The 26,091-nt window shown below is 36.4% G+C and overlaps 1 protein-coding gene, 1 long non-coding RNA gene and 1 other non-coding gene across 3 annotated transcripts in view; 1 reads left to right on the top strand and 2 right to left on the bottom strand.

The window, feature by feature from the left end:
- Positions 1-7,133: 7,133 nt before the first annotated feature.
- IL23R (interleukin 23 receptor) overlaps positions 7,134-26,091 on the top strand; it is a 65,445-nt gene continuing 46,487 nt past the window's right edge. Inside the window, exons 1-4 of the mRNA XM_038537159.1 lie at positions 7,134-7,355; positions 8,466-8,568; positions 12,027-12,323; positions 19,686-19,809. Of these exons, the coding sequence (XP_038393087.1) occupies positions 8,499-8,568; positions 12,027-12,323; positions 19,686-19,809 (491 nt within the window). The 5' untranslated portion in view covers positions 7,134-7,355; positions 8,466-8,498. The remainder of the gene's footprint in view (positions 7,356-8,465; positions 8,569-12,026; positions 12,324-19,685; positions 19,810-26,091) is intronic.
- Positions 18,398-18,539, bottom strand: LOC119872093. The gene has a single exon (XR_005360278.1). It is a non-coding gene; the product is annotated as a U4 spliceosomal RNA (small nuclear RNA).
- LOC111095914 overlaps positions 23,274-26,091 on the bottom strand; it is a 38,175-nt gene continuing 35,357 nt past the window's right edge. Inside the window, exon 3 of the long non-coding RNA XR_005359623.1 lies at positions 23,274-23,549. This is a non-coding gene — a long non-coding RNA (uncharacterized LOC111095914). The remainder of the gene's footprint in view (positions 23,550-26,091) is intronic.

Here is a 26,091-nt window from a genome sequence, read left to right as displayed (position 1 = left end):
GTCAGAAAGCCAATTCAGAAGCACTATTATACAGCTACTGGTGGCTCTAGAAAAAAGTATAAAGGACTCAAGAGACTTCATGACTGCAGAATTTAGAGCTAATCAGGCAGAAATTAAAAATCAATTGAATGAGATGCAATCCAAACTAGAAGTCCTAACGACGAGGGTTAACGAGGTGGAAGAACGAGTGAGTGACCTAGAAGACAAGTTGATAGCAAAGAGGGAAACTGAGGAAAAAAGAGACAAACAATTAAAAGACCATGAAGATAGATTAAGGGAAATAAACGACAGCCTGAGGAAGAAAAACCTACGTTTAATTGGGGTTCCCGAGGGCGCCGAAAGGGACAGAGGGCCAGAATATGTATTTGAACAAATCCTAGCTGAAAACTTTCCTAATCTGGGAAGGGAAACAGGCATTCAGATCCAGGAAATAGAGAGATCCCCCCCTAAAATCAATAAAAACCGTTCAACACCTCGACATTTAATTGTGAAGCTTGCAAATTCCAAAGATAAGGAGAAGATCCTTAAAGCAGCAAGAGACAAGAAATCCCTGACTTTTATGGGGAGGAGTATTAGGGTAACAGCAGACCTCTCCACAGAGACCTGGCAGGCCAGAAAGGGCTGGCAGGATATATTCAGGGTCCTAAATGAGAAGAACATGCAACCAAGAATACTTTATCCAGCAAGGCTCTCATTCAAAATGGAAGGAGAGATAAAGAGCTTCCAAGACAGGCAGCAACTAAAAGAATATGTGACCTCCAAACCAGCTCTGCAAGAAATTTTAAGGGGGCCTCTTAAAATTCCCCTTTAAGAAGAAGTTCAGTGGAACAGTCCACAAAAACAAAGACTGAATAGATATCATGATGACACTAAACTCATATCTCTCAATAGTAACTCTGAATGTGAACGGGCTTAATGACCCCATCAAAAGGTGCAGGGTTTCAGACTGGATAAAAAAGCAGGACCCATCTATTTGCTGTCTACAAGAGACTCATTTTAGACAGAAGGACACCTACAGCCTGAAAATAAAAGGTTGGAGAACCATTTACCATTCGAATGGTCCTCAAAAGAAAGCAGGGGTAGCCATCCTTATATCAGATAAACTAAAATTTACCCCAAAGACTGTAGTGAGAGATGAAGAGGGACACTATATCATACTTAAAGGATCTATTCAACAAGAGGACTTAACAATCCTCAATATATATGCCCCGAATGTGGGAGCTGCCAAATATATAAATCAATTATTAACCAAAGTGAAGAAATACTTAGATAATAATACACTTATACTTGGTGACTTCAATCTAGCTCTTTCTATACTCGATAGGTCTTCTAAGCAAAACATCTCCAAAGAAACGAGAGCTTTAAATGATACACTAGACCAGATGGATTTCACAGATATCTACAGAACTTTACATCCAAACTCAACTGAATACACATTCTTCTCAAGCGCACATGGAACTTTCTCCAGAATAGACCACATATTGGGTCACAAATCGGGTCTGAACCGATACCAAAAAATTGGGATTGTCCCCTGCATATTCTCGGACCATAATGCCTTGAAATTAGAACTAAATCACAACAAGAAGTTTGGAAGGACCTCAAACACATGGAGGTTAAGGACCATCCTGCTAAAAGATAAAAGGGTCAACCAGGAAATTAAGGAAGAATTAAAAAGATTCATGGAAACTAATGAGAATGAAGATACAACCGTTCAAAATCTTTGGGATGCAGCAAAAGCAGTCCTAAGGGGGAAATACATCGCAATACAAGCATCCATTCAAAAACTGGAAAGAACTCAAATACAAAAGCTAACCTTACACATAAAGGAGCTAGAGAAAAAACAGCAAATAGATCCTACACCCAAGAGAAGAAGGGAGTTAATAAAGATTCGAGCAGAACTCAACGAAATCGAGACCAGAAGAACTGTGGAACAGATCAACAGAACCAGGAGTTGGTTCTTTGAAAGAATTAATAAGATAGATAAACCATTAGCCAGCCTTATTAAAAAGAAGAGAGAGAAGACTCAAATTAATAAAATCATGAATGAGAAAGGAGAGATCACTACCAACACCAAGGAAATACAAACGATTTTAAAAACATATTATGAACAGCTATACGCCAATAAATTAGGCAATCTAGAAGAAATGGACGCATTCCTGGAAAGCCACAAACTACCAAAACTGGAACAGGAAGAAATAGAAAACCTGAACAGGCCAATAACCAGGGAGGAAATTGAAGCAGTCATCAAAAACCTCCCAAGACACAAGAGTCCAGGGCCAGATGGCTTCCCAGGAGAATTTTATCAAACGTTTAAAGAAGAAATCATACCTATTCTCCTAAAGCTGTTTGGAAAGATAGAAAGAGATGGAGTACTTCCAAATTCGTTCTATGAAGCCAGCATCACCTTAATTCCAAAGCCAGACAAAGACCCCGCCAAAAAGGAGAATTACAGACCAATATCCCTGATGAACATGGATGCAAAAATTCTCAACAAGATACTGGCCAATAGGATCCAACAGTACATTAAGAAAATTATTCACCATGACCAAGTAGGATTTATCCCTGGGACACAAGGCTGGTTCAACACCCGTAAAACAATCAATGTGATTCATCATATCAGCAAGAGAAAAACCAAGAACCATATGATCCTCGCATTGGATGCAGAGAAAGCATTTGACAAAATACAGCATCCATTCCTGATTAAAACTCTTCAGAGTGTAGGGATAGAGGGAACATTCCTCGACATCTTAAAAGCCATCTATGAAAAGCCCACAGCAAATATCATTCTCAATGGGGAAGCACTGGGAGCCTTTCCCCTAAGATCAGGAACAAGACAGGGATGTCCACTCTCACCACTGCTATTCAACATAGTACTGGAAGTCCTAGCCTCAGCAATCAGACAACAAAAAGACATTAAAGGCATTCAAATTGGCAAAGAAGAAGTCAAACTCTCTCTCTTCGCCGATGACATGATACTCTACATAGAAAACCCAAAAGTCTCCACCCCAAGATTGCTAGAACTCATACAGCAATTCGGTAGCGTGGCAGGATACAAAATCAATGCCCAGAAGTCAGTGGCATTTCTATACACTAACAATGAGACTGAAGAAAGAGAAATTAAGGAGTCAATCCCATTTACAATTGCACCCAAAAGCATAAGATACCTAGGAATAAACCTCACCAAAGATGTAAAGGATTTATACCCTCAAAACTATAGAACACTTCTGAAAGAAATTGAGGAAGACACAAAGAGATGGAAAAATATTCCATGCTCATAGATTGGCAGAATTAATATTGTGAAAATGTCAATGTTACCCAGGGCAATATACACGTTTAATGCAATCCCTATCAAAATACCATGGACTTTCTTCAGAGAGTTAGAACAAATTATTTTAAGATTTGTGTGGAATCAGAAAAGACCCCGAATAGCCAGGGGAAGTTTAAAAAAGAAAACCATATCTGGGGGCATCACAATGCCAGATTTCAGGTTGTACTACAAAGCTGTGGTCATCAAGACAGTGTGGTACTGGCACAAAAACAGACACATAGATCAGTGGAACAGAATAGAGAATCCAGAAGTGGACCCTGAACTTTATGGGCAACTAATATTCGATAAAGGAGGAAAGACTATCCATTGGAAGAAAGACAGTCTCTTCAATAAATGGTGCTGGGAAAATTGGACATCCACATGCAGAAGAATGAAACTAGACCACTCTCTTTCACCATACACAAAGATAAACTCAAAATGGATGAAAGATCTAAATGTGAGACAAGATTCCATCAAAATCCTAGAGAAGAACACAGGCAACACCCTTTTTGAACTCGGCCATAGTAACTTCTTGCAAGATACATCCACAAAGGCAAAAGAAACAAAAGCAAAAATGAACTATTGGGACTTCATCAAGATAAGAAGCTTTTGCACAGCAAAGGATACAGTCAACAAAACTCAAAGACAACCTACAGAATGGGAGAAGATATTTGCAAATGACATATCAGATAAAGGGCTAGTTTCCAAGATCTATAAAGAACTTATTAAACTCAACACCAAAGAAACAAACAATCCAATCATGAAATGGGCAAAAGACATGAACAGAAATCTCACAGAGGAAGACATAGACATGGCCAACATGCATATGAGAAAATGCTCTGCATCACTTGCCATCAGGGAAATACAAATCAAAACTACAATGAGATACCACCTCACACCAGTGAGAATGGGGAAAATTAACAAGGCAGGAAACAACAAATGTTGGAGAGGATGCGGAGAAAAGGGAACCCTCCTACACTGTTGGTGGGAATGTGAACTGGTGCAGCCACTCTGGAAAACTGTGTGGAGGTTCCTCAAACAGTTAAAAATAGACCTGCCCTACGACCCAGCAATTGCACTGTTGGGGATTTACCCCAAAGATACAAATGCAATGAAACGCTGGGACACCTGCACCCCGATGTTTCTAGCAGCAATGGCCACTATAGCCAAACTGTGGAAGGAGCCTCGGTGTCCAACGAAAGATGAATGGATAAAGAAGATGTGGTTTATGTATACAATGGAATATTACTCAGCTATTAGAAATGACAAATACCCACCATTTGCTTCAACGTGGATGGAACTGGAGGGTATTATGCTGAGTGAAGTAAGTCAGTCGGAGAAGGACAAACATTATATGTTCTCATTCATTTGGGGAATATAAATAATAGTGAAAGGGAAAATAAGGGAAGGGAGAAGAAATGTGTGGGAAATATCAGAAAGGGAGACAGAACGTAAAGACTGCTAACTCTGGGAAACGAACTAGGGGTGGTAGAAGGGGAGGAGGGCGGGGGGTGGGAGTGAATGGGTGACGGGCACTGGGTGTTATTCTGTATGTTAGTAAATTGAACACCAATAAAAAAAAAAAAAAAAAAAAAAACAAACTATATAAAGAACTCTCAAAATCAATAATAAGAAAAACAACCAACCGATGAAATGGATAAAAGATCTCATCTTGATTATCCAGATCCCTGAAAGATTAGTCAATGTTCTCTTATTTTTTATTCTAACTCACTTCAATCCCCTTTCTTTCATTCTTTTTTTTTTTTTTTTTCGATCCCCTTTCTATCTCTATTTCTTTTCTGAAACTGTTCTAGGAAAAATACTGTCAAATCCAATACTTTCTTTTAGTTCTTATCAAATTTAATCTCTGATCATTTGATGCTGGCCATACATTCCTTGTATCTTTCCTTGTTCTTTGGTCAAGATTTCCTGATTCTGACCATCTGCTTCCTTCCCTTATCATTCTGGATGTGCTCTCTCAGTTTTCTTATTCTAATCTTAGTTTTAATGCTACTGATATGCTGAAATCTTCCAAATTTAGATCTCCAGCCCAAACTTCTCTCCCAGGTTTACCCATGTCTATAACAGCCCTCCAGACAGTTCTTTCTGCACATGTTGTAAGGTCCTCCAAATTAACATGACCAGAACAAAACTTATCACTTCCCCATCACTCCTCCTTTTGTGTATTCGATTAACGTTGTTATCTACTGGGTCAGCAAAAACCATACCAGAGTCACTCTTCATGTTCCTGAATTCTTATCCCCTCTCACACGCATATATTGTTCACTGCACAACTCCAGGGGTCGCCATTCCCTGGCTAGTCACAATGGCCTATCTAATCTTCCTCAGTATAGCTCTCCCTTTTGTTTCTTCCTCTCAGTTCTTGCTGCCCCTGGTTTGCTTTGGACCTTCATGAGCTTTTGATTTTCTTTCTTTTTTTTTTTCTTAAAGATGTTATTTATTTATTTGACAGAGAAAGAGAGAGAGCACAAGCAGGGGGAGCGGGAGGCAGAGGCAGAGGGAGAAGCAGGCAGAAGCAGGGAGCCCTGCTGTGTGACTTCACCCCAGGACCCTGGGATCATGACCTGAGCTAAAGGCAGATGCTTAACCAACTGAGCGATTCAGGTGCCCCCAGCTTTTGGGTTTTAATAGCCTTTTAACTGGGCTCTTCATCTTCATTCAATTCTCCACCCAATAATTAGAATTATCTTTTAAAAGTCCAATCTGATTATGTTATTTCTTTGTTTACCAATCTTGGCTATCTCTAACTGACTTCAAGACAAAGGTTTAAGCTACTTGGCAGGAATACAAAGCCCAGTGATTACATTCTGCCACTGACCTTAATTTTCCAGCTCACACCCTATTCCCTTCAACCTGGAGAAACAACTAGTCAGTCCTAAAACATCTCTATTACTTGCACATTCTGTTCTTGTATGGGAAATGTTTCCCACACTGTCTCTTTCACAGCCTTGAAAATTGTTATTAATCATTCAAACCCAGTTGACAGTCCTTTCTTCTGTGTGGTCTTCAAAGACACTCTTATTCTTATAGTCTAAAAGTTCTCAACCCTGACTCTTCATTATAACCACTTGGAATTAAAAAATAACGGTGCCCAGACTTCACAGAAATTCTAATTTTCATTGTCTAGGATAAATCTGAGCATAGAAATATTTCCAGTATTTCCCCAGACTATTCTAATGTACTAGGTACCAAAAATATAAAAATTTAAAAGGTGAGATGGAGTTTCTGGCTTTAAGAAGTTTATTGCAACAAGTAACTGTCATTTACGATAAAAAGGAATACACGGAGTGAAAAGATATTCATGTAGAAGTAATAGAGGACGTGGGAGGAGAAAGTATGCCAGGGAAAGCCCCTGGTGATGCCTACTATAAATGTACCGAATATCTGGTAATTTTTTATTTGCTTGTAGAATCCTGTTAAAGCCTGAGTGATAGTTCAACTGATCCGCAATTAAATCACTTTAAACAATACAGCAAAAGAGCTATTCAGTAATTAATCACCATTGTATCTTTTATGCCCAGAACAATACCTGATGCATATTAGATACTCAAAATTTCTTGGTAAATAAATGAATGGTCAGCAGTAGCATTTAAACTGTCTTAAGAAATTGGTTTATAATAGACATCAATGTTAATTGCAAATTAAAACTAAGCATTATCGTTTTGTATATTATGGTGTTATATTTTGATAGGCAGAGTCGATATATATGTTCTACTTCTTGAATGAGACAGACCATTTTAAATTAAACTGAGAAAAAAAAGTACTGACAAAGCAGTTCACTTTCAGTAATCTGGGTTTTCCCAAATAGTGACATGAGAGCCAGTCATTTTGAATTGGACAGTTTTTGAGTTCCTCTTCAAGAATCTGAAATGTAGGTCAGGGCTTTGCTGACATTTCCATTTGCCTCGTTGCTGAAAATCTAAAGTGATTATTGACAAGCGGGCAGCGGGGAAAGAGGACATGACACAGGCAACAAGATAGCAGCCTGACTCTGAAGAGGAATTTTGTGCTTCCAACAAGTTGAAAGGTAAAGAGACAATGATCACCCAAATACTCAAAAACAGCTATATTTTCTTTTGGAAATACTTGGGCCAGGTTATTTTTTCTTGTAAGTTCTTGTGATATTTCATATAGTGGTTACTGATGAAAGTTGGATCTAAAATATTGTCTAACATTGTGTCACTTTAAACAATAATTATTGCATATATTCTACTGGGGGAGTATTTAACTTCTAACCAGGAGCATTTTAGGCCTTGTTTTGCCTCTTATTTATAAAGAGAAGACCTAATATTGCTAACAAATTATGAAAGGGATTCCTATATTCACGGGGGCCATGGGGACCCCAGTTTTTAGAAATGTTATCAGATATGTTATGCTATACGACGAGTCATGATTTTGTTTTGTTGTTTTATTTGAAAGGCTCGGGCCTTATTAAACAGCTAAAAATAACTTAATAATGTTGATTATTGAATAACTGAATTATTCAATAATGTAAATAACCAACTAAATAATGCAACTCTAGTTGTAAACTAATAGCAATATTGTTTGGAATTTATATAATGTGGTTTTTTTAGCTGTCTACAGATGAAAAGGTTTTGTTTTTTTTTTCTAAGTTTAACTGGTGAGAGCACATATGCCTTTGTCTCACCTCATCTTTCTTCATTTTGGGTGCTTTCTTTCTGGAAGTTCTGCAATTTTTGGCTTTTCCCAAGTTTAACTCATCAAAGACTGATATTTTTGGAGCTTCATAGGTACAGAAATCTGGCCGGGGGAATTTATCATCAGGAGTTAGAGCAGAAATCTCTGATGAGAGAGATCAGATCAGAAGAAAGTACATTTTATCAAGGGTCAAAATGTCCTACTAAGGTAAATCAGAGTGACTTTTGAAGGGTATAAAAGACCATTTTATCATACTTCCTCACACACCACTGACTTTTCTTTGCCCTGTTTCCTCCTCCCTTCTGTTCTCTCTTTTCTTCCTCTTTTTTCCTTCCTTCCCACCTTCCTTCTTTTCTTCCTATTGAAATGTTCTCATCAAAGGCAATAATAACTGTTAGAAAAAAATGTAATGCCTTTTTTATTATTGTTATTTCATTAAAATACTACAACTTAAACATTTTTCATATTTTTTTCCTAGAGGGCAACATAGAACTTTTTCCTGCTTTCAGGCATGAATCAGATCACAATTCAATGGGATGTGGTAATAGCTCTTTACATATTCTTCAACTGGTGTCATGGAGGTATTGTATTTTTAGTACCTATTGTTATCCTTTATTTTTTAAAAAAATCTTGAGTGTTATTTTTAGGGCATTGTGTTAGGATCTTTGAAGAATCAAATATTATTAGATTGGGAAAAACTATATGCACATAAAAATTATGTGCATGAATGAAATAAAAGAGTCCAACCTCCCTCCTAACAGCAGGATTCTTTTTTCAAGTATCCCTAATGAACAAATCTCTAACTCATATATGAACATTTCTATGAAGAAGCTTATTATTCTGAGTTGGCACGTTCTATCTTTGAACTGTTATATAACTGTTACATGACAATCCAACAAACATTTAAATTTAATTCAACTCCACAAGCCCTTTGTTGACAGTTACTATGTATCAGGCACTGTGCTAAGCCTTTTATTCCTCACAACTTGTGCAACAATATTGTGCTATTATTATTCCCATCTTATAATTCACACAAACATCTGGCACTTACATTACAGATACAGGCATAAGCAGCTTTGAGGAATCGTCAGAAATTCAGGCAGGATAGCTGTTGGCATTTGAGAATTTCTACTGGGGCTTTGTGTCCTGGGCAGGTGGTAGAAATTCATTTACTCGGAGAGAAGTGACAACAAGGTAGAGTTTTAGACCTTGAGGAATGCTTTGCAAATCATGCAAGTTACTTGGAGTGATGACAAAAGGAAAACTGGATTCTGTAGATTGGAACACAATTGTAATGGAGATAGAGGTGGCCCTATCATCAGAACTAGAATAACCTCCAGCAGGATATCAGACGCTCCCAGAGTCAAATTGACAGCTATCCAAAGAGATTTTTTTTAATAGATTTTACTTATTTATTCATGAGAGACAGAGAAAGAGAGAGGCAGAGACTTAGGCAGAAGGAGAAGCAGGCTCCATGCAGGGGAGCCTGATGCGGGACAGATCCCATGACCCCGGGGTCACGACTTGAGCCAAAGGCAGACACTCAACTGCTGACCCACCCAGGCATCCCTATCCAGGGAGAATTAGAAGAAATAAGACACTAGCTAACTTTTTCTGACTTCTTAAAATATGCAAATGATAAGTAGGATTTCTGTTTATGTATTCAAGTAATTAATATAGGGTTGAGAAATAAGTCAAGGGGATCCCTGGGTGGCTCAGCAGTTTAGCGCTGCCTTCAGCCCAGGGCGTGATCCTGGAGTCCTGGGATCGAGTCCCATATCGGGCTCCCTGCATGGGGCCTGCTGCTTCTCCCTCTGCCTGTGTCTCTGCCAGTCTCTTTCTCTCTCTCTCTCTCTCTGTCTCTCATGAATAAATTTAAAAAAAATCATTAAAAAAGAGAAAGAAATAAGTCAAGCCCCCCCCGATATGTTATTAGAGACCCTCAAACTGTCCATTAGAAATTATTTTATATATTGTTCAATCTATGAATAGTTTCAATATCATGCACACTACATTTTTTCCAAGTTTCCTATTAGCATGTTATGTTCCCCCTTTGCAATAGCTCTGCTGAAATTAAAAACAAAAATTAACATTCCTTGGACCAATCTACTATCCCTATTTTAAAAAGATGTTAACATATTTTTGTATAACTTATTCTTACACAATCTGTGTCCTCACCAATTACTGATTTTTTTTTTAGGTATTGAGAAATCACTGACTTACTAATTCATTCCTGAATGTTGTAAAGCTCAGTGGTTCAAAATTTCTAGGGTTCTTCTTTATTTTATTTTTGAAAACCAAGACAACGTTTGTCTAAATCTGAAGTCTTCTGACATTTTTAAATATTTTCTATGTATTTTCAAACACTACCCATGATAATTCCATGATAATATTGACATATTTTTTAAAAGGTCCTGGAGATGCAGTTTGTCTGAACCTGAATTTTTTACCTTATTTAAAGCAGTCAGGTGCTTTCTTAAAACTTCCTTTTCATGCCTTTGGCTTCAATTTCCTGCTAATAATGATGGAATTATTTTTATCACTACTTGAACATTTAAATATTCATGATTTATACATAAATGTTCATTGTGTACATGGAAATATTCAATTACATTTGTATTACAAAAAGAATTAATTCTTTAAGATTATGGTCCAAACATAAAGACCTCTTAAAATCAAATACTTATCTTTTTCACTATTTTGATAAGGTTTTAAGGTATTTTAATGCAAGTATTTCCAGAAAAAGACAATAATAAATTTTCCTTGATGTGAATTTAATTTAACTGATACTCCATTGCACTCTCATTTGAGTTATTGAAAATGACTTTATTATTTTGGGTTATAAAATTAATACATTGTTAACCATATAATTTTTAAAACAGAAGTATGCAATTAAAAATTTAAAAATTAGTCTAGGGCAGCCCCGGTGGCGCAGCAGTTTAGCGCCGCCTGCAGCCCAGGGTGTGATCCTGGAGACCCTGGATCGAGTCCTACGTCAGGCTCTCTGTATGATGCCTGCTTCTCCCTCTGCCTGTGTCTCTGCCTCTCTCTCTCTCTGTCTCTATGAATAAATAAATAAAATATTTAAATAAATAAATAAATAAATAAATAAATAAATAAATAAATAAATAAATATAAATAAATAAATAAAATTAGTCTAACCCACAGAGATTATCATTGTTAATATCTTAGTGCATTTCTTTTATCCATTCATCTATTTATTTCTGATATTGAGCCCATATTAAATATCTTGTTCTGCAATTGCTTTTTAACAAAATATATTCTGAACATTTTCCTGTTATTAAATTAATGATGAATTTTTAGTGATTATCATGCAATAGATGTTTGTTATTAGTAAAAAATTAGTAATTAGTAATTAGTAAAAATTAGTAATTTTTGTCATTCATTAAACTCATAAATTTCTTTTAAGATTTTTTTTATTTATTTGAGAGAGAGGGAAGGAGAGCACAAGCAGGGGGGAAAGGCAGAGGGAGAGGGAGGAGTAAATTCCACACTAAGCAGAGAGTCTGACGTGAGGCTCAGTCCTGGGACCCTGAGATCATAACGGGAGCTAAAGGCAGACTCTTAACCAATTGAGCCACCCAGGTGCCCCTAAATGTATAATTTTCTGATAAAAGTAGCCATTATCCACAATAGAACAATGAAAGATTGATTGAGTAGCTAGAAAATGCGGTTTGGATTCTGTAGTGCCAAGTGCTATTTGTAATCTTACTTTTGAAAAAAGGCATAGCCTTATAATGTCTCAGTTCTCTAAAACAGGAGAGTAATTACATCTGAACTTTAGACAGAGTAGCTTAAAGGCTAACTCTAGTTTTGTACTATGTTGCCAAGCATCAAAGGAAGTATGGTAAAAGTACATTATAATAAACAAATCCGTTAAAAGACAGTCCTAAAACTTCTAGTGGAAATCATTTAGTGAATAGGAAAGAATAAAATTTAAATGCAACAGCTTATCTTTTGAATCTCTTATTTTAATGGTTTACATGGAATTTAAAAATGTTTATCTATTCATTTCCAGGAATTACAAATATAAACTGCTCTGGCCACATCTGGGTAGAACCAGCCACAATTTTTAAGATGGGTATGAATATCTCTATATATTGCCAAGCAGCAATTAAGAATTGCCAACCAAGGAAACTTTATTTTTATAAAAATGGCATCAAAGAAAGATTTCAAATCACAAGAATTAACAAAACAACAGCTCGGCTTTGGTATAGCAACTTTCTGGAGCCACATGCCTCTATGTACTGTACTGCTGAATGTCCTGGATATTTTCAAGAGACACTGATATGTGGAAAAGACATTTCTTCTGGATGTAAGTGTTGAGGTACATTCAAAATTCAAATGAAAGCTAACCTAGCAATTAACTAGCCTAAAATCCTGTCTAAAAATAGAGATAAATTAATATAGTTTACTTCTTATTTTAGTTGAATATAGAAACTGCAAACTCAAATACTTCCAGGGGCCAGGTTGAGAAGATAGGAATCAAGGAAGCTGGTAGGAGGTGTGCAGAGAAGAAAGCACATAGTTGGTCTATTGGATCTACTGGGACAGCCACTGCCCAGCTGCATCATTTATGAGGATCCTGTATTCCTAAATCTTTTGACTCTTTGAAAGAAGACAGAAACACAAATTTTCATTGTGATCTCTAAAAGTTTTTAAGTGTTGCTGATGCATTCTTAAAACAAAATTTTAACACTAGCCTGTCCAAACACAGCATACACAAAGGGCAGCATCCTCAGATTTTAAGTGTTGTTCTTTTCATCTGCTTTACACTTCTGTTTTTTGTTTATTCGCTTTAAAACTGATATCATCAACCTTGAAGAAGATCCCATCAAGAAGTTTTGAGGCTAAGATTTAGGAAGAAAAAATAGTTGCAAAACTAGCATTATGTTCCTGCTATACCTCTTATAAGCTGTGTGACCTTGGGCCAGTTAACCACGTGTGTGAACCTTGATGCCATGTCTATAAAATGAGGCCAGTTATACCAGCTTTAGTAAGCACCAAATTTTAATAAACTATTTGAAAGCATATGACACACTTTAAAGTGCTATGCCAGTGTTCCCAAACCCTTAAAATTACGTGCTTTTGATAAAACATGAGGAGATTCTGATATAGTTCCCTGCTCCTACTCCTACTGCACCAAATGTGAATCATTGTTACTGTAATTATTAAGAAAAAAATTAATCACACTCATCTTAAAAATACTTGCTAAATTCAATTTGTATTTATGATATTCTAAAGATGTATAAGTTATTACAGTAATATGAGGTGACTTGTATAATTATATACTTAATTCTTGATTCTACTGTTATGAGAAGTAGATCAATAAATTCAGCACTGTTTTAACCCAGAGTTTCATTCCCTAGAGCACCTGGACCCAATTTCGGTGAAGAAAGATAGAGGGGTTGGAATCTTTGTCATGTTCCTTTCCTCTATACCTCTTAACAATCAAATTTGATTTCTTAGTCTTCCTCATCTCCAGACCTTATGTAGCAAGAGCAAGACCACCTGGTGGTAACCACTTGTCCCTAGAATGGACACCTGAAAAGCAAGAGGCTTCCTTCTTCTAAATAAGGCCATTGTCCTACTTAATTCAGGGAACTTGATCTTGCATGATTTTCAAAAGAAAAAAGAGCTATGGCAGGTGGTAGAGGTAAATTGAGGAAGGAAAATAGTAAGTTTTGGGGTGAAGGAATAAAGTTGGCAAACTCATGCCTTAAATTGATAATAACATACTAAACTTGCCCCAAATTATAAGAAATGAGGTCACAGGCAGATATCTTATCTGATGTTTAAGGACTGCTTAGCTTGTCCACATCCTCAGGAAACATAAATAGTTCATGCTTAAATATTTTACTATTTATACTTTGTGGGTAGGGGTAAGGGGTTACGAGAAGGTACAATTTCTTTGGAGGGGAAATAAGCAACTTTCACAGTTATGGAAGATTGGTTTTTAATTTAAGCCAGAGGAGGCAAAAGATGTATGGCCTCTTTCCTTGTGTTGCAATTTGAGTGACAAATTATCTCCAAAAGCCCTTCCAGTGTTGGCTGAGGGCCTCTGCCCATGAACACAACCACCAGGCCATGTTTAGAGTCAGAGAATGGTTTTTGCTCCCTTCTGGGACAATATCATAGAAGACTTTAGATTTTCTGCTGCTGGCTGCTTAGAAAGAACATCACTCTTTCCATTTATTTACTTTGTGAGTTGTAACTCCTTACCTAGGTTTCTGGTTATGAGTGTGAAATTGTAACTGCCAGGAAAGAATTTACTCTAACTCTTAGACTCAAGAACCCGTGTGTTCTTGGGCTCTGCATTCTTAGCAAACAAAACTTCCTATTTAAGTAGGTCAAAAAAAGATTTTTGAGGGTTTTTGTGGTACTCTAGAAATCACATTGCTTTCACTGGGTTACTTTGATCACAGGATATTTGTCCTGTGAACTTTACTATGTTAACTTATATCAACGTTTTGAATAAAATGATGATGTGTATTTTTTTTAGACTGGAAACAAATCATAAAAGAGAGAGAAAATAAATGAGTCAGCGCTTTCCCTGAAAAGAAATCCAAATATATATAAAATCTTCTGTACTTTAATATGTAATTTATGAAATATAAACTATTATTATCTAAATTTCCATTTTTAGCCATCATTTTAAACACTTCTTAGAATCTCACATGTGAATGAATGCACACATATTATGAGAAGTTTGTTTCATACCAATCATGGGGTAAAATAAGATTTCTTTATTCATTCAAAAATACCAAATTAAAATATACCATACATGGAACAGTCCGTTTCCACTTAACCATTTATTTAAAAGTTTAAATATCTTTGACTTAAATTTTAACCATCTTTGATCTCTACTTATTGTGAACAAAGCAGATTATTTTTTTATCCAGTAAAAGCCCCTGGATATTTGTCTTTAACATTACTATCTAGTATCATTACTGACACAATAGGCTGGCCTATGCTCTCCGTGAGGAAGGAATTGCTGTGATCATTGCCAGAAGCATTGTGTGCTTCTGTTATTTTAAATTCTCCTCATTATTATTTTATTAATCAAGCCAATCTAATTATGAGATAAACTTTACTGAGTGTTTGCCATGCACCAAAAACATGTTAAATGCTAGAAACTCAAAGAAGACAGACTCTATCTTCAAGAAACTCTCAGTAGAAAATGATCCTTGGTTAGACTCTAAATTAATAAGAAATCTGGCCTGTGATTAGTAAGTGCTCCAATAATGGGGCAAGGGATGGGATTAGGAGGAACAAGCAAAAACATAAGCCTCATCTGTGTATACTTCAGGGTATTCCCTGGTACCTGGCTGTATGGTCAGTTTCTATCCTTGACAGTGGATAGATTGGCAATGTGATTAACAGCCCGGTCTTACTCTCATAACCGTAATCACACTCCCATCTGTACAAACTTCACATTAACAAATATTGAGCTTATTTGCACCTGTGTATATAACCTATTTGATCTTTTGCAAAGTTAACTAACCACCAGGTATTTATAACCCTGAGCATTCACTTTATATAGAATGCTGTGGAATAACATAGCCCAAAAGATTGACCAGTGTCTTTTATGGCCAAATCAACGGTATTCTGTCTAAAACCAGAGGGGAAAAATAACTCCAGCACAAATCATTGTAATCAGTGAGGGACCACAACTCAATCAATATTCAAAATGTCTTAAATTTATGTTTCTAAACCTACCTCCTTTAAGACTCACATAAAACTTTCTTTTCACATATTTGAAGTCCAGTTTCTTCCCATTATAATTCAATGCTACAACTTACCAAAATGTTTTAAAATACTTTAGTATGTTCTTACTGCTTGAAATCATTTTTAATTGTAAAATCAAATTGCATACAACATAGGAAGTTTTTAAAAATTAAGACCAGCAAAAAGGAAACACCCATGATCTCTATAATCCTATAATCTCACTACTAACAATCCCTCTTTAATAATTTGAGCTATGGGACACCTGGGTGGCTCAGCAGTTGAGCATCTGCCTTTGGCTCAGGGCGTGATCCCAGGACTCTGGACCAAGTCCCACATTGGCCTCCTTGTATGGAGCCTGTTTCTCCATCTGCCTGTGTCTCTGCCTCTCTCTCTCTCTCTCTCTCTCTGTGCCTCTCATGAATAAGTAAAATCTTTAAAAAATAATAATAATAATTTTAACTATATCTTTCAGGTTTTAGTTTCTCTCTCCTTCCCCTTTCTCCTTCTCTTTCCTCCTCCCCAACCCCTCTCCCTCTCTCTGTCTGTCTCTCTTTGAAATGATATCACTATAGTATGCTATTTTGCAAACTGCATTTTTCACTTTATCCTGTAGCTAGAATTTCCTTAATTAACATATTTCTAGTGCTTTCCAGAGACCAGACACTAGATTATCACCTGCAACTTTGTTTTTGGATACATTTTAGGAGTGTTTGATAATTTACTTAACTGATTTTGGGGCATTAGGTTGTTTCCAATTTATTCATTACTATAAACAATATTTTAAGAGGCACACACTTGGAGTGCCTAGATAGCTTAGTCAGATAGTGATCGACTCTTGGCTTTGGCTCAAGTCATGATCTTGGGGTTGTGAGATCGAGCCCTGGGCATGGGGCTCCTCGTTCAGTGGGGAGTCTACTTGAGATTCTCTTTCTCCCTCTCTCTGCCCCTCCCCACCACGCACACTCTCTGTTTCTCTAAAATAAATTTAAAAAAAAAATCTTAAAAAAAGAAAGAGGCACACACTTTTAGCCAAATATTTTCGTATATCTTTGAACATTTCATTAAAGATGGATTCCTAGGTGTAAAACTGTGGGGTTGCAAGATATTGCTCTAGATTTTAAAAACTGTGATATGTAGGGCATTGGGATGGCTCAGTCGGTTAAGTGTCTGCCTTCAGCTCAGGTCATGAACCAGAATCCTGGGATCGAGTCCTGCATCCAGCTCCCCACTATGAAGGAAGTCTGTCTCTCCCTCTGCCCCTGACTCCCTCTCTTTCTGTGTAGCTCATGAATAAATAAAACCTTTAAAAAATGAAAACAAAAAACAAAACCCCCCAAAACTGTGATATGTAAAGTGTTCTCCATAAAGGTTTTACCAGTTTGTACTCTCACCAACAGGGGTATTAGAGGATTTCCCTGAATCCATTCTAACACTGTGGTTTACTATATTTCAAAATCCTTGCCAATTTTATAGGTCTAAACGATATCTATTACTGTTTCAATTTGCAATGAGAAAACTTTTTCACATATTTATTTTTATTTTATAAGTAAGATTCTTGGTGGATGATTTGCAAGTGAAGTGCAGGAATATATTTGTATTTAAGATAAATAAGAGTGCCTGGTGCTCAGTTGGTTAGTCAACTGACTCTTGATCTCAGCTCAGGTATTGATCTCAGGGTGGTGAGTTCAAGCTCCAGGTGGGCTTCATGCTGGGCATGGAGCCTACTTTAAAAAAAAAAAAAAGATAAATCTTAGGTATAACTTCACATACACAGATGTATACACTTTATTCTTTTTGAACCCCCATTCTTCCATTTTTCTTGTTATTTGCTGTGCATGTAGGGACAAGTTGAGAGAGCCATACCTGAAAAGTGACATGATAAACACTCTATATTTCTATACTTTTATCTTGATCTTGGTCATTTATTATTGGGTGATGTAACTGAAAATTTTAGATGTCATTCTATAGTTTCGGTGTTTCATAGACTTCAGAGATCACAAGGGCTCCAAAAATATCATCAGAACTCCCATCTTTTCCCATCTTTTGGGATATATGCCCCCCACCCCGTGTTGTCTTCATTCTTAAATGCAATATGGCCACTAGCAGCTAATGGCTCACATGTTAGTCAGAGACCGCTGTTTCAGGGGAGAAGAAAGTACCTTGTTTACAATGGCTCCCGAAAAGTCCCTTGGAAAATTCTGGTTGGTTCATTTTTGAGTCGTGTGTTCATTCCCAAGAGAAATATTCTGATTAGTTAGCCTCTGTCAAGGATATACTTCTGAGTGAAGCCTCCTGAGTGACAGCCCTTGGGGTAGGGATAGAGTGGGGATGAGGTTGGGAAGGAGGGAGATATCAGTTCTCAAAAGGGAAAGATGCTAACAAACAAAAACTAAATAATGTTCTCATTTTTTATGGTCACTGAGAAAAAGAGCTAAAGGGGATGCAGGAAGGGAGAAAGAGAAACTTGAAATAGAATTCTGTGAATATTAATTTTTTTAAGAGAGATTGTGAGTGGGGGAGGAGCAGAGGGAAAGGGAAAGAGAATCTTAAGCAGGCTCCATGCTCAGCAGTACGGAGCCCAATGTGGGGCTTGATCTCACAACCCTGAGATCATGACCTGAGCCGAAATCAAGAGCCAGACACTTAACCAACTAGGCCACCCAGGTGCCCCAATGCCAAAATTTTTTAATCATTTTTTTATTGTGGTAAAATATATATAACATAAAACATGTATTTCAACTATTAGCAATAGTCGCACCTCGGATAAACCTCATTGGCTATTATACTGCCACTGCGCAAAGCTATATTTTATTCTTAAGTGTACAGTTCTGAGGCATTTAAGTACATTCATACTATTGTGCAACTATCACCATCACCCATTTCCAGATTTATTTTCATCTTCAAAATTGGAACTCTGAACCCATTAAACAATGCTCATTTCCCCCCTTCCCCCTCCCCCACTGTCTTGGCAACCATCATTCTATTTTCATCAATGTTATAGCATGTATCAGAATTCCCTTTCTCTTTAAGGATGTGTAATATTCCATTGTATGTATGAGCACCAAACTTTAAAGTGAGTAGTGAAATAGGTGCCAGAAGAGGAAATAGTATGCCAGAGTGAAAGAACACTTTGGGGAATCCTTTCACAAGAGCCAAAATGCAAAGGTTTCAAGGGGAAAGTGACCAAAATAGCAAATGCTGCACAAGTCAAGTTCAGTGGGGATTGCACAGATATCTTAGAATTGGTTCATTAGAAAGTCATTAATGACCTTATCAATAATAGTTTTGGTAGAATTGTGGTCCGAATCTTTTTTTTTTAAAGTCTAACAACCAATCTTTATTTATTTATTTTAACTTTTATTTATTTATGATAGTCACAGAGAGAGAGAGAGAGAGAGAGAGAGAGAAAGAGAGAGGCAGAGACACAGGCAGAGGGAGAAGCAGGCTCCATGCACCGGGAGCCCGATGTGGGATTCGATCCCGGGTCTCCAGGATCGCACCCCGGGCCAAAGGCAGGTGCCAAACCGCTGCTCCACTCAAGGATCTCTGTGGTCCGAATCTTAATTGTCTGGAGTTCAAGAGCAAATAGGAGATAAAATAAAAAACTAGAATAACATAGGATTCTTAGTTCAGCTGTTAAGAAGAGGAGATACGGTGGTAGCTGAGGAGTGAGAATTTGAGGAGTAAGGTTTTTTTCTTCTGAAGGGAGAAACTTGATCATATTAATATCCCAAGAGAAATGGAGAATACAGTAAAGTATTACAAAGGAGAGTAGAGATGCTTAATGGCAAAGTAGGTTGTAAGGTGAGGTGGTAGGGATGGAATGAGGGAGGTACTGAGTGCTGTTAGGGCTGGTTTCCTAAATAAAATGGAAAGTTTTTCAACTAACTACTTTATAAAGAGCTTTATGTTTATATGGTGGCTCCTAAGTGATAACATTTTGTTGCAGATCCACCAGATGTTCCTGACAAGGTAACCTGTGTCATTTATGAATATTCAGGCAACATGACTTGTACCTGGAATTCTGGGAAGCCTACCTACATAGACACAAAGTATGTGGTGTATGTGAAGAGGTAGGTTCCTTCAACAGTTTAACATGAGCAATTCTACTCCAGTCCAGCTAGTGTTCTGCTCCAGCAGAGATCCAAAAAATAAGTCGTAAACATTAAATGTACACGTAAACATTAAATGTACACGTAAACATTAAATGTACCAATTCCCTAATTATCGTCAGTGAAGCCACCGAAACCTTTTTTGGGCCATTAATATTTTCACCTTCTGTGACAATGTGTTCTATAAACTTTCTGCCCTTTAATTCATTAGTATGTACCTGGGGGCAGGGACCTAATGGCAATATAACACACAACAGTTTTTAAAGGACCTTTGTTTTAATCCCAGCTCTATCCTCTTTCTAGGGTTTAGGCAACTTGGTCAACCTCTCCAAATTACCTTTATTTTGTCTTTAAAATGGGTATAAGAATAGAACCTAATGCACAGTTTCATTCTAATTATTTAAGTCAAATTTGGCTTTTAAAGCATGTAGCACAGTGCCAGGTCCACCATTAGCACTAAATTCATGGAAGCTGTTAGTTGCTAATAATGTTCTCCAAATCTTAAATTTGATGTCTGTACAGGCTGACCATCTTTCGTAGTTTGTTTGAGACTAAGTTACCAGGACACAGGACTTTCAATTTTAAAACTGAAAGTAATAACTGAGTGAAAGTGATAATTTTCTACCTGGTGTCTAGGAGGACTTTGAGGAAATACTCTTTCATTACATTCTTACAATAAATAATAAGACTTCAGGAGCCAAGATGACCATGCAACCAAAATCTCTAAAGTTTTATGCTTATGGACAAATGGTTGATCATAAAAGTTGTACTACATTGTACTAAATTAAATTGGGAAAACGTGTGTACTAATTTAGAAACTGCAAAATAGGAAAAAGTTGATATGAAAAAATCCCTTTCCCTCTAGTGTCCATAGCTGAATTCTTTCTTTGTTACATTTAAACTATATCCACATCTGTTGGTCTGTTTTGAAATCCTCTGTTAGTATTAAAGATGGAAATAAAACAATTAAAAAAAAGGTATGAGCAAACTGGACTGAGTTGGTCACCCACCCATGTTTCCCATTTAGGTTAGTTTATTTATTTATTTTTAATTTTTTAATTTTTATTTTATATACTTTTATGGAAGTTTGATTTGCTAACATATAACATATATATGACACCCAGTGCTTTTTTTTTTTTTTTAAGGAATGCCTTCAATGAGTATTTGAAGTATACTTTTTTCTGTTTGTAACTCTCAAAAAAGTTTCCCAAACTATTCATTTTTTAAAAAGCATTTATGGGACCCTTACTATTTGCCAAACATTTAGCCAAAAGCTTTATATGTGCTACTCATTTAATTCTTCACACAGCCTTGTGAGGTACATATGATTATTTTTCTGATTTTTGTAAACAAACTGTTTGAGGCTCAGTGGGGTTAGGGGATGCTTCCAGGGTCACATAGCTAAGAGAGGGAAAAGCAGTATTTGAACTTGGGATGGCCTGCCTTCTTCACAATTTAGTATTTTCTGTGACGCTTTCTGTGGAAACCAGATCACAGGGCATGTTTGAAAGACAATAACCAGGTCTCATCACAGTAGAGGAGAATAATCTTCCAATTTTGCTCTCTTTCTCCACTTGTGGCATACTCAGAATAATTTTAATTAAGTGAAACATGAAAAGTAACACCTCTTCATTCAAGAAATTCTGTGTAAAACCTGGACAGATTTTATTAATACACTGCTAAGCCAACAGTTACCAGCTACATGCCGTGGGCAAGAAGCTCACACCTTTCATTCTAAGCAGGGGTTAAACAGAGGCAAGGTCAGGATCAAAAAGATGATGGAAACACTGAGATTAGGCATAGGTTGTATTGTCAGGTGCACTCCATACTACATCTTCAATCCTCAGCTTCACTTTGTGAACTATTATTACTGTCCGCATTTTACAGTGCTCATATTATCTCTCCCAAGTCACTTAGCTAAGATGGTAAGAGAGCCAGGGTTCTAACACAGGCATAAGGTTTAACCTCTACCCTTTGCCTCTAAGGCAAAGTAGTCCTTTAAAGATGAAAAGAGGACAAGAAAACTTAAGAATCTCCTTTGTAAAGTCAGCTTTAGGAATTTGAAAGTGAAGGCAGTATGGGAGTAGCCTTCATAGTGCAAGTTCACAGAAAAGCTAGATAGTGCCAGATTGACAGAGAAAGTATAGAGCCTTAAGGATTTTTGCTATTTCCTGGAACTTTTACTACCTCATGGGCCCACTGATCTTTTCTGGTTGCTTATTTTTTTTTTTAATATAACAGCTTTATAGAGTATAATTCACAAACTGTACAATTCACCTCATTTAAAGTATAGCATTCAATGGCTTTAGTATATTTACAGAGTTATGCAACCATCATCACAATTTTAGAATATTTTCTCATGCCAAAAGGAAACAGTGTATCCATTGGTAGTCATTCCATTTCCCTCAACTTTCTCATCTGGAGGCATCCTCTGGGGATTTGCCTACTCTGGACACTTCATATAAAAGTAGTCATACAACACGTGGTCTTTTGTAACTGGCTCTTTCACTTAGTACAAGGATTTCAAGGTTCTTTATCTGTAGTCTAGCATATATAAGTACTTCATTCCTTTTTTATGGCCAAATAATGCTCCATTATATGAATATATCACATTTACTTTATCCATTAATTAGTTGATGGACACTTGGGTTGTTTCCTCTTTTTGGCTATTATGAGTAATGCTTCTGGGATATTCATGTGCAAGATTTTGGGTAGACACAGGTTTTCATTTCTCTTGGGTATATACTTTGGAAGAGAATTGCTTGGTCATACATTAATTCTATTCAAATTTTTGAGGAACTGCCATACTGTTTTCTAAAACAACTGCACCATTTTATATTCCCACTAGGAGTATATGAAGATTATAAATTCTCCAAATTCTTTCCAACACTTATTATTATCTTATTAGTTAACCTAGTGGGTATGAGTTAATTCTTTCAGGTCCTACTTATTTGCCTTCTCAGGTTCCTGACAATAAAATTGCATTGTAAATTTAGAACAGACATACCACAATTTGAAAAGATGTATTTGTTGAACAAAAACTTGCCAACCACCACCTGATTTCCTATTTAGTATCATAAAAAATGTTCTCCAAATATCTTAACTATTTATTATAGATTTCTTTTAAAATCCATCAATGTGTTCAGTTACAAATGTTTAAATTATTTACAAATGGCTTCTTTTAAGAAATATATCTAGCTTATAAAGTGAGAAATATCTGTAGTAGTTATGAGTATTGAGATTGTTCTCAGTACTCAAAAAGTCACCTTGAAAGTGTTAAGAATACACTTATTAAAAAAGCATGCTTTCAGAACTATCCATTGGAAAAAATGGGGGTTTTTGAGTTTTACTTTTGATTTCCAGTTCTGAGATTTATCAGTTGGATGTCTTTTATGATCCAAATATCAGAAAACCAAAGTGCAGTGACTTAAACAGATGGGGCTTTATTTATATCAATCCATAGTGGTAAGAATTACAGAGTTGGCATGATTACTCACTGACATCTCAAAGGTTTTTCTACCTTTCTCTTCTATAAGCTTTAGTGTGTCGGCCTTAATCCTCAGAAGCTGCACCTCTAGGCTTCTCATCCAAGTCTCAGGCAGGAAAAGTAGTGAAGGAAAAGAAACGTCCTCCCATGGCCTTCCATTTGCATCTCATTGACTGGAACTTGGGTTACATGTTTGTCTACTCTGGGTGGGAACCTAAGAGAAGAGCAATGTTGATAGAATCCAGTACTGTCATTTAACAGTATCTGCCATAATTTCTAGCTTTATGATCTTGGAAAAGTTCCTGTGACTAAGCCTTATGTTTCCTTACATAACTTGGGAAATGAAGATAAGTAATACTATACTGGATGTTCCAAAGTTTATGAGAACACAAACTATAAAAAATGACTTGCAAATAGGAAATGCTTAAAAACAACAAAAAGGCAGAGTATAATGGTGACACTCAAAGCTGACATCCTAGGCTGTGATTTGTTCTTACATCAAACCTGATTTGGGTGAGTAGATTAATATAAGGCCGTTAAAAATGATCATTTACAGGATATTGTAAACAATTTTACTTACATTATTTTCAAGTGACAGTAATTTTAGACAGATGAAAATCTAGAAAGAGATGTCAGATGTGCTCTAAAAGTAAGACCTTCCTGGGGGAAAAAAACTAAAAAAATACAAGTAAGACTAATTTTTTAGCTGTTGTGCATATGTCAATAGTAAACTCATTCATTCAGACTAGAAATGTTAACTCAATATGGGCAAGAATTTTTGTTTTGTTCACTGATACATCACTTGCTCCTAGAATGGGATACATTGTAACTGCTCAATATTTATTGAGTGGTTATTCTGATAAGTAGAAATAAACATTTCCTGCATTGTCCCCTCACAGTCTAAATAATAATAATACAAAGTATTACCTCTTAGAAAAACTTTTTTTTACCATATTTTCTGAAATCCAACAGTAAATTACAGTCAAACTCAGACAAGCCTAACCCAAATTCTTTACTAAGTCCAGATTAATGGAATGTTATATTTTAGAAAGACCTAAAAGATATGAAGGATTAGCATAAAAATGAATGTTCTCCTGTAGCAAATTCAAAAAATGAGCTCTTATAAATAAGCACAAATTGGAAAAGAGACTAAACATCTATTCATCTTACAATTAATTAAAAACACACCAATGAGTTGAAAAAAATTAGAGAAAAGAAAGTTAATTTTCTAACTATCAATAAGATCTTTCCCCCCAGGAAACAGCTGACTTATGAATTTTATGGTTGAGGTAATTTAAAAAGGTCATTCTAGATCCTTGGTTCTTAGGGTATTTTCCACTTTGGCAGATAGGTATAGAGATCAGCATTTGCAAGGTTTCACTTCCAATTCATGTGTTTCTGTTTTCCAGTAAAATCATATATACGGAGAGGTATTTTACCCCAGTCCACCCACTTGTTCCACTAGTGGCAGAAAGGTAGCATTCCCTCTATTGCAGCCTAGGGGTCATCAGGACTTCCTTCTGGTGTTGGGTTGAAGTTGTAAAATAGAGGAATATTGTACCTGTGTTGCTTCAAGAGCTTTCTTTCCCTTAGTATCTTTGTGGTGACACAACCTCCCCTCCTCTCTGTATTTTGCTATGTGTCAATAAGTGGTGATAGGAAAAACCAAAGAAGAAGAAACTCTGCTAATAAATATCTACCTACTATTGTCTATTACCCACAAACAGCTTCATGTAAATATGTTCTTTCTTTATCCTGGAAACTCTTGCAATGTCTGTTGAAATGTCTTCTACTCAATAAATACTTGTTGAGTAAAAATGAATGCATGATGGCCTCTCATTCTATTCCATTCAAGACAATTTACCAAATATTTATTTAGCATTTTGTGTTTTCTTATTACTATGTTTAACTCTAGAGATTTTTTTTTTTTTGGTGGCTAGGTATCATCTCTGTGACATCATAAACTTATTAGAATAACACCAATGATAGAATTTTCAGGCACTGTGAAAGACTAGTAGAGCAATTATTTTTCGATTAGATATCATTTTAGATCTCCTAGGATCAGTTGCCTTCTGTCAATTCAGAAGGCTGGCTTGTTTTTACCATTTCTTCTTCTCCTCCATATGCATATTCCTAATAACCAGAAAGCGTTCTTAGGCATGACTCCAAATATTTTTAAGGCCAGATGTTATATTTCAGTAATTCCTTTAGGACTTAATAAGCAGTTCATATTTTTAAATCCATTTCCCCACCAATTCTATGCCTGAACTAGGAAAGCTGATGGTGGCTGGGGACAAACACAAACTTACTAACTTGATGTTACTTTATATTCATGACCATTAATCCCATTTGGGTCCAGATAGCCACCCAGTATCCTGCTACATATCACTGCCCAAGTTACTCCTCCACTAAGCCGATAATTATTTTATTACTTCTTCTCTCATTTCTAGTTTCCAGCGTACTTTCTCCCTCCTCATTCTCTATTGATGACTTTCTAATTTCACTGAGAAAATAGGAGCAATCAGAAAAACCATAAGCTTCCCCCAACTACTGATGCACTGACATCTGTACCCATATACTTGGTCTTCCATTCTACTATTGTGGATGAACTACAATAGTTGTAGTTCCCTGAGGCCCTGAGGCCAACCCTCCACTTCGTGTGCTAGATCTTACTCCTCCTGCCTCCTGGATAACATTGTTCCAACAATTTTTCTCTCTCTTTTCTGCATGATCACTTTTTCTATCTTTATTGGATC

The sequence above is a fragment of the Canis lupus genome, chromosome 5 (assembly GCF_011100685.1).
Source record: "Canis lupus familiaris isolate Mischka breed German Shepherd chromosome 5, alternate assembly UU_Cfam_GSD_1.0, whole genome shotgun sequence".
NCBI classification, from domain to species: domain Eukaryota; kingdom Metazoa; phylum Chordata; class Mammalia; order Carnivora; family Canidae; genus Canis; species Canis lupus.
The sequence above is the reverse complement of the archived record's forward strand: the minus strand, read 5'-3'. Positions and strand labels throughout refer to the sequence as shown.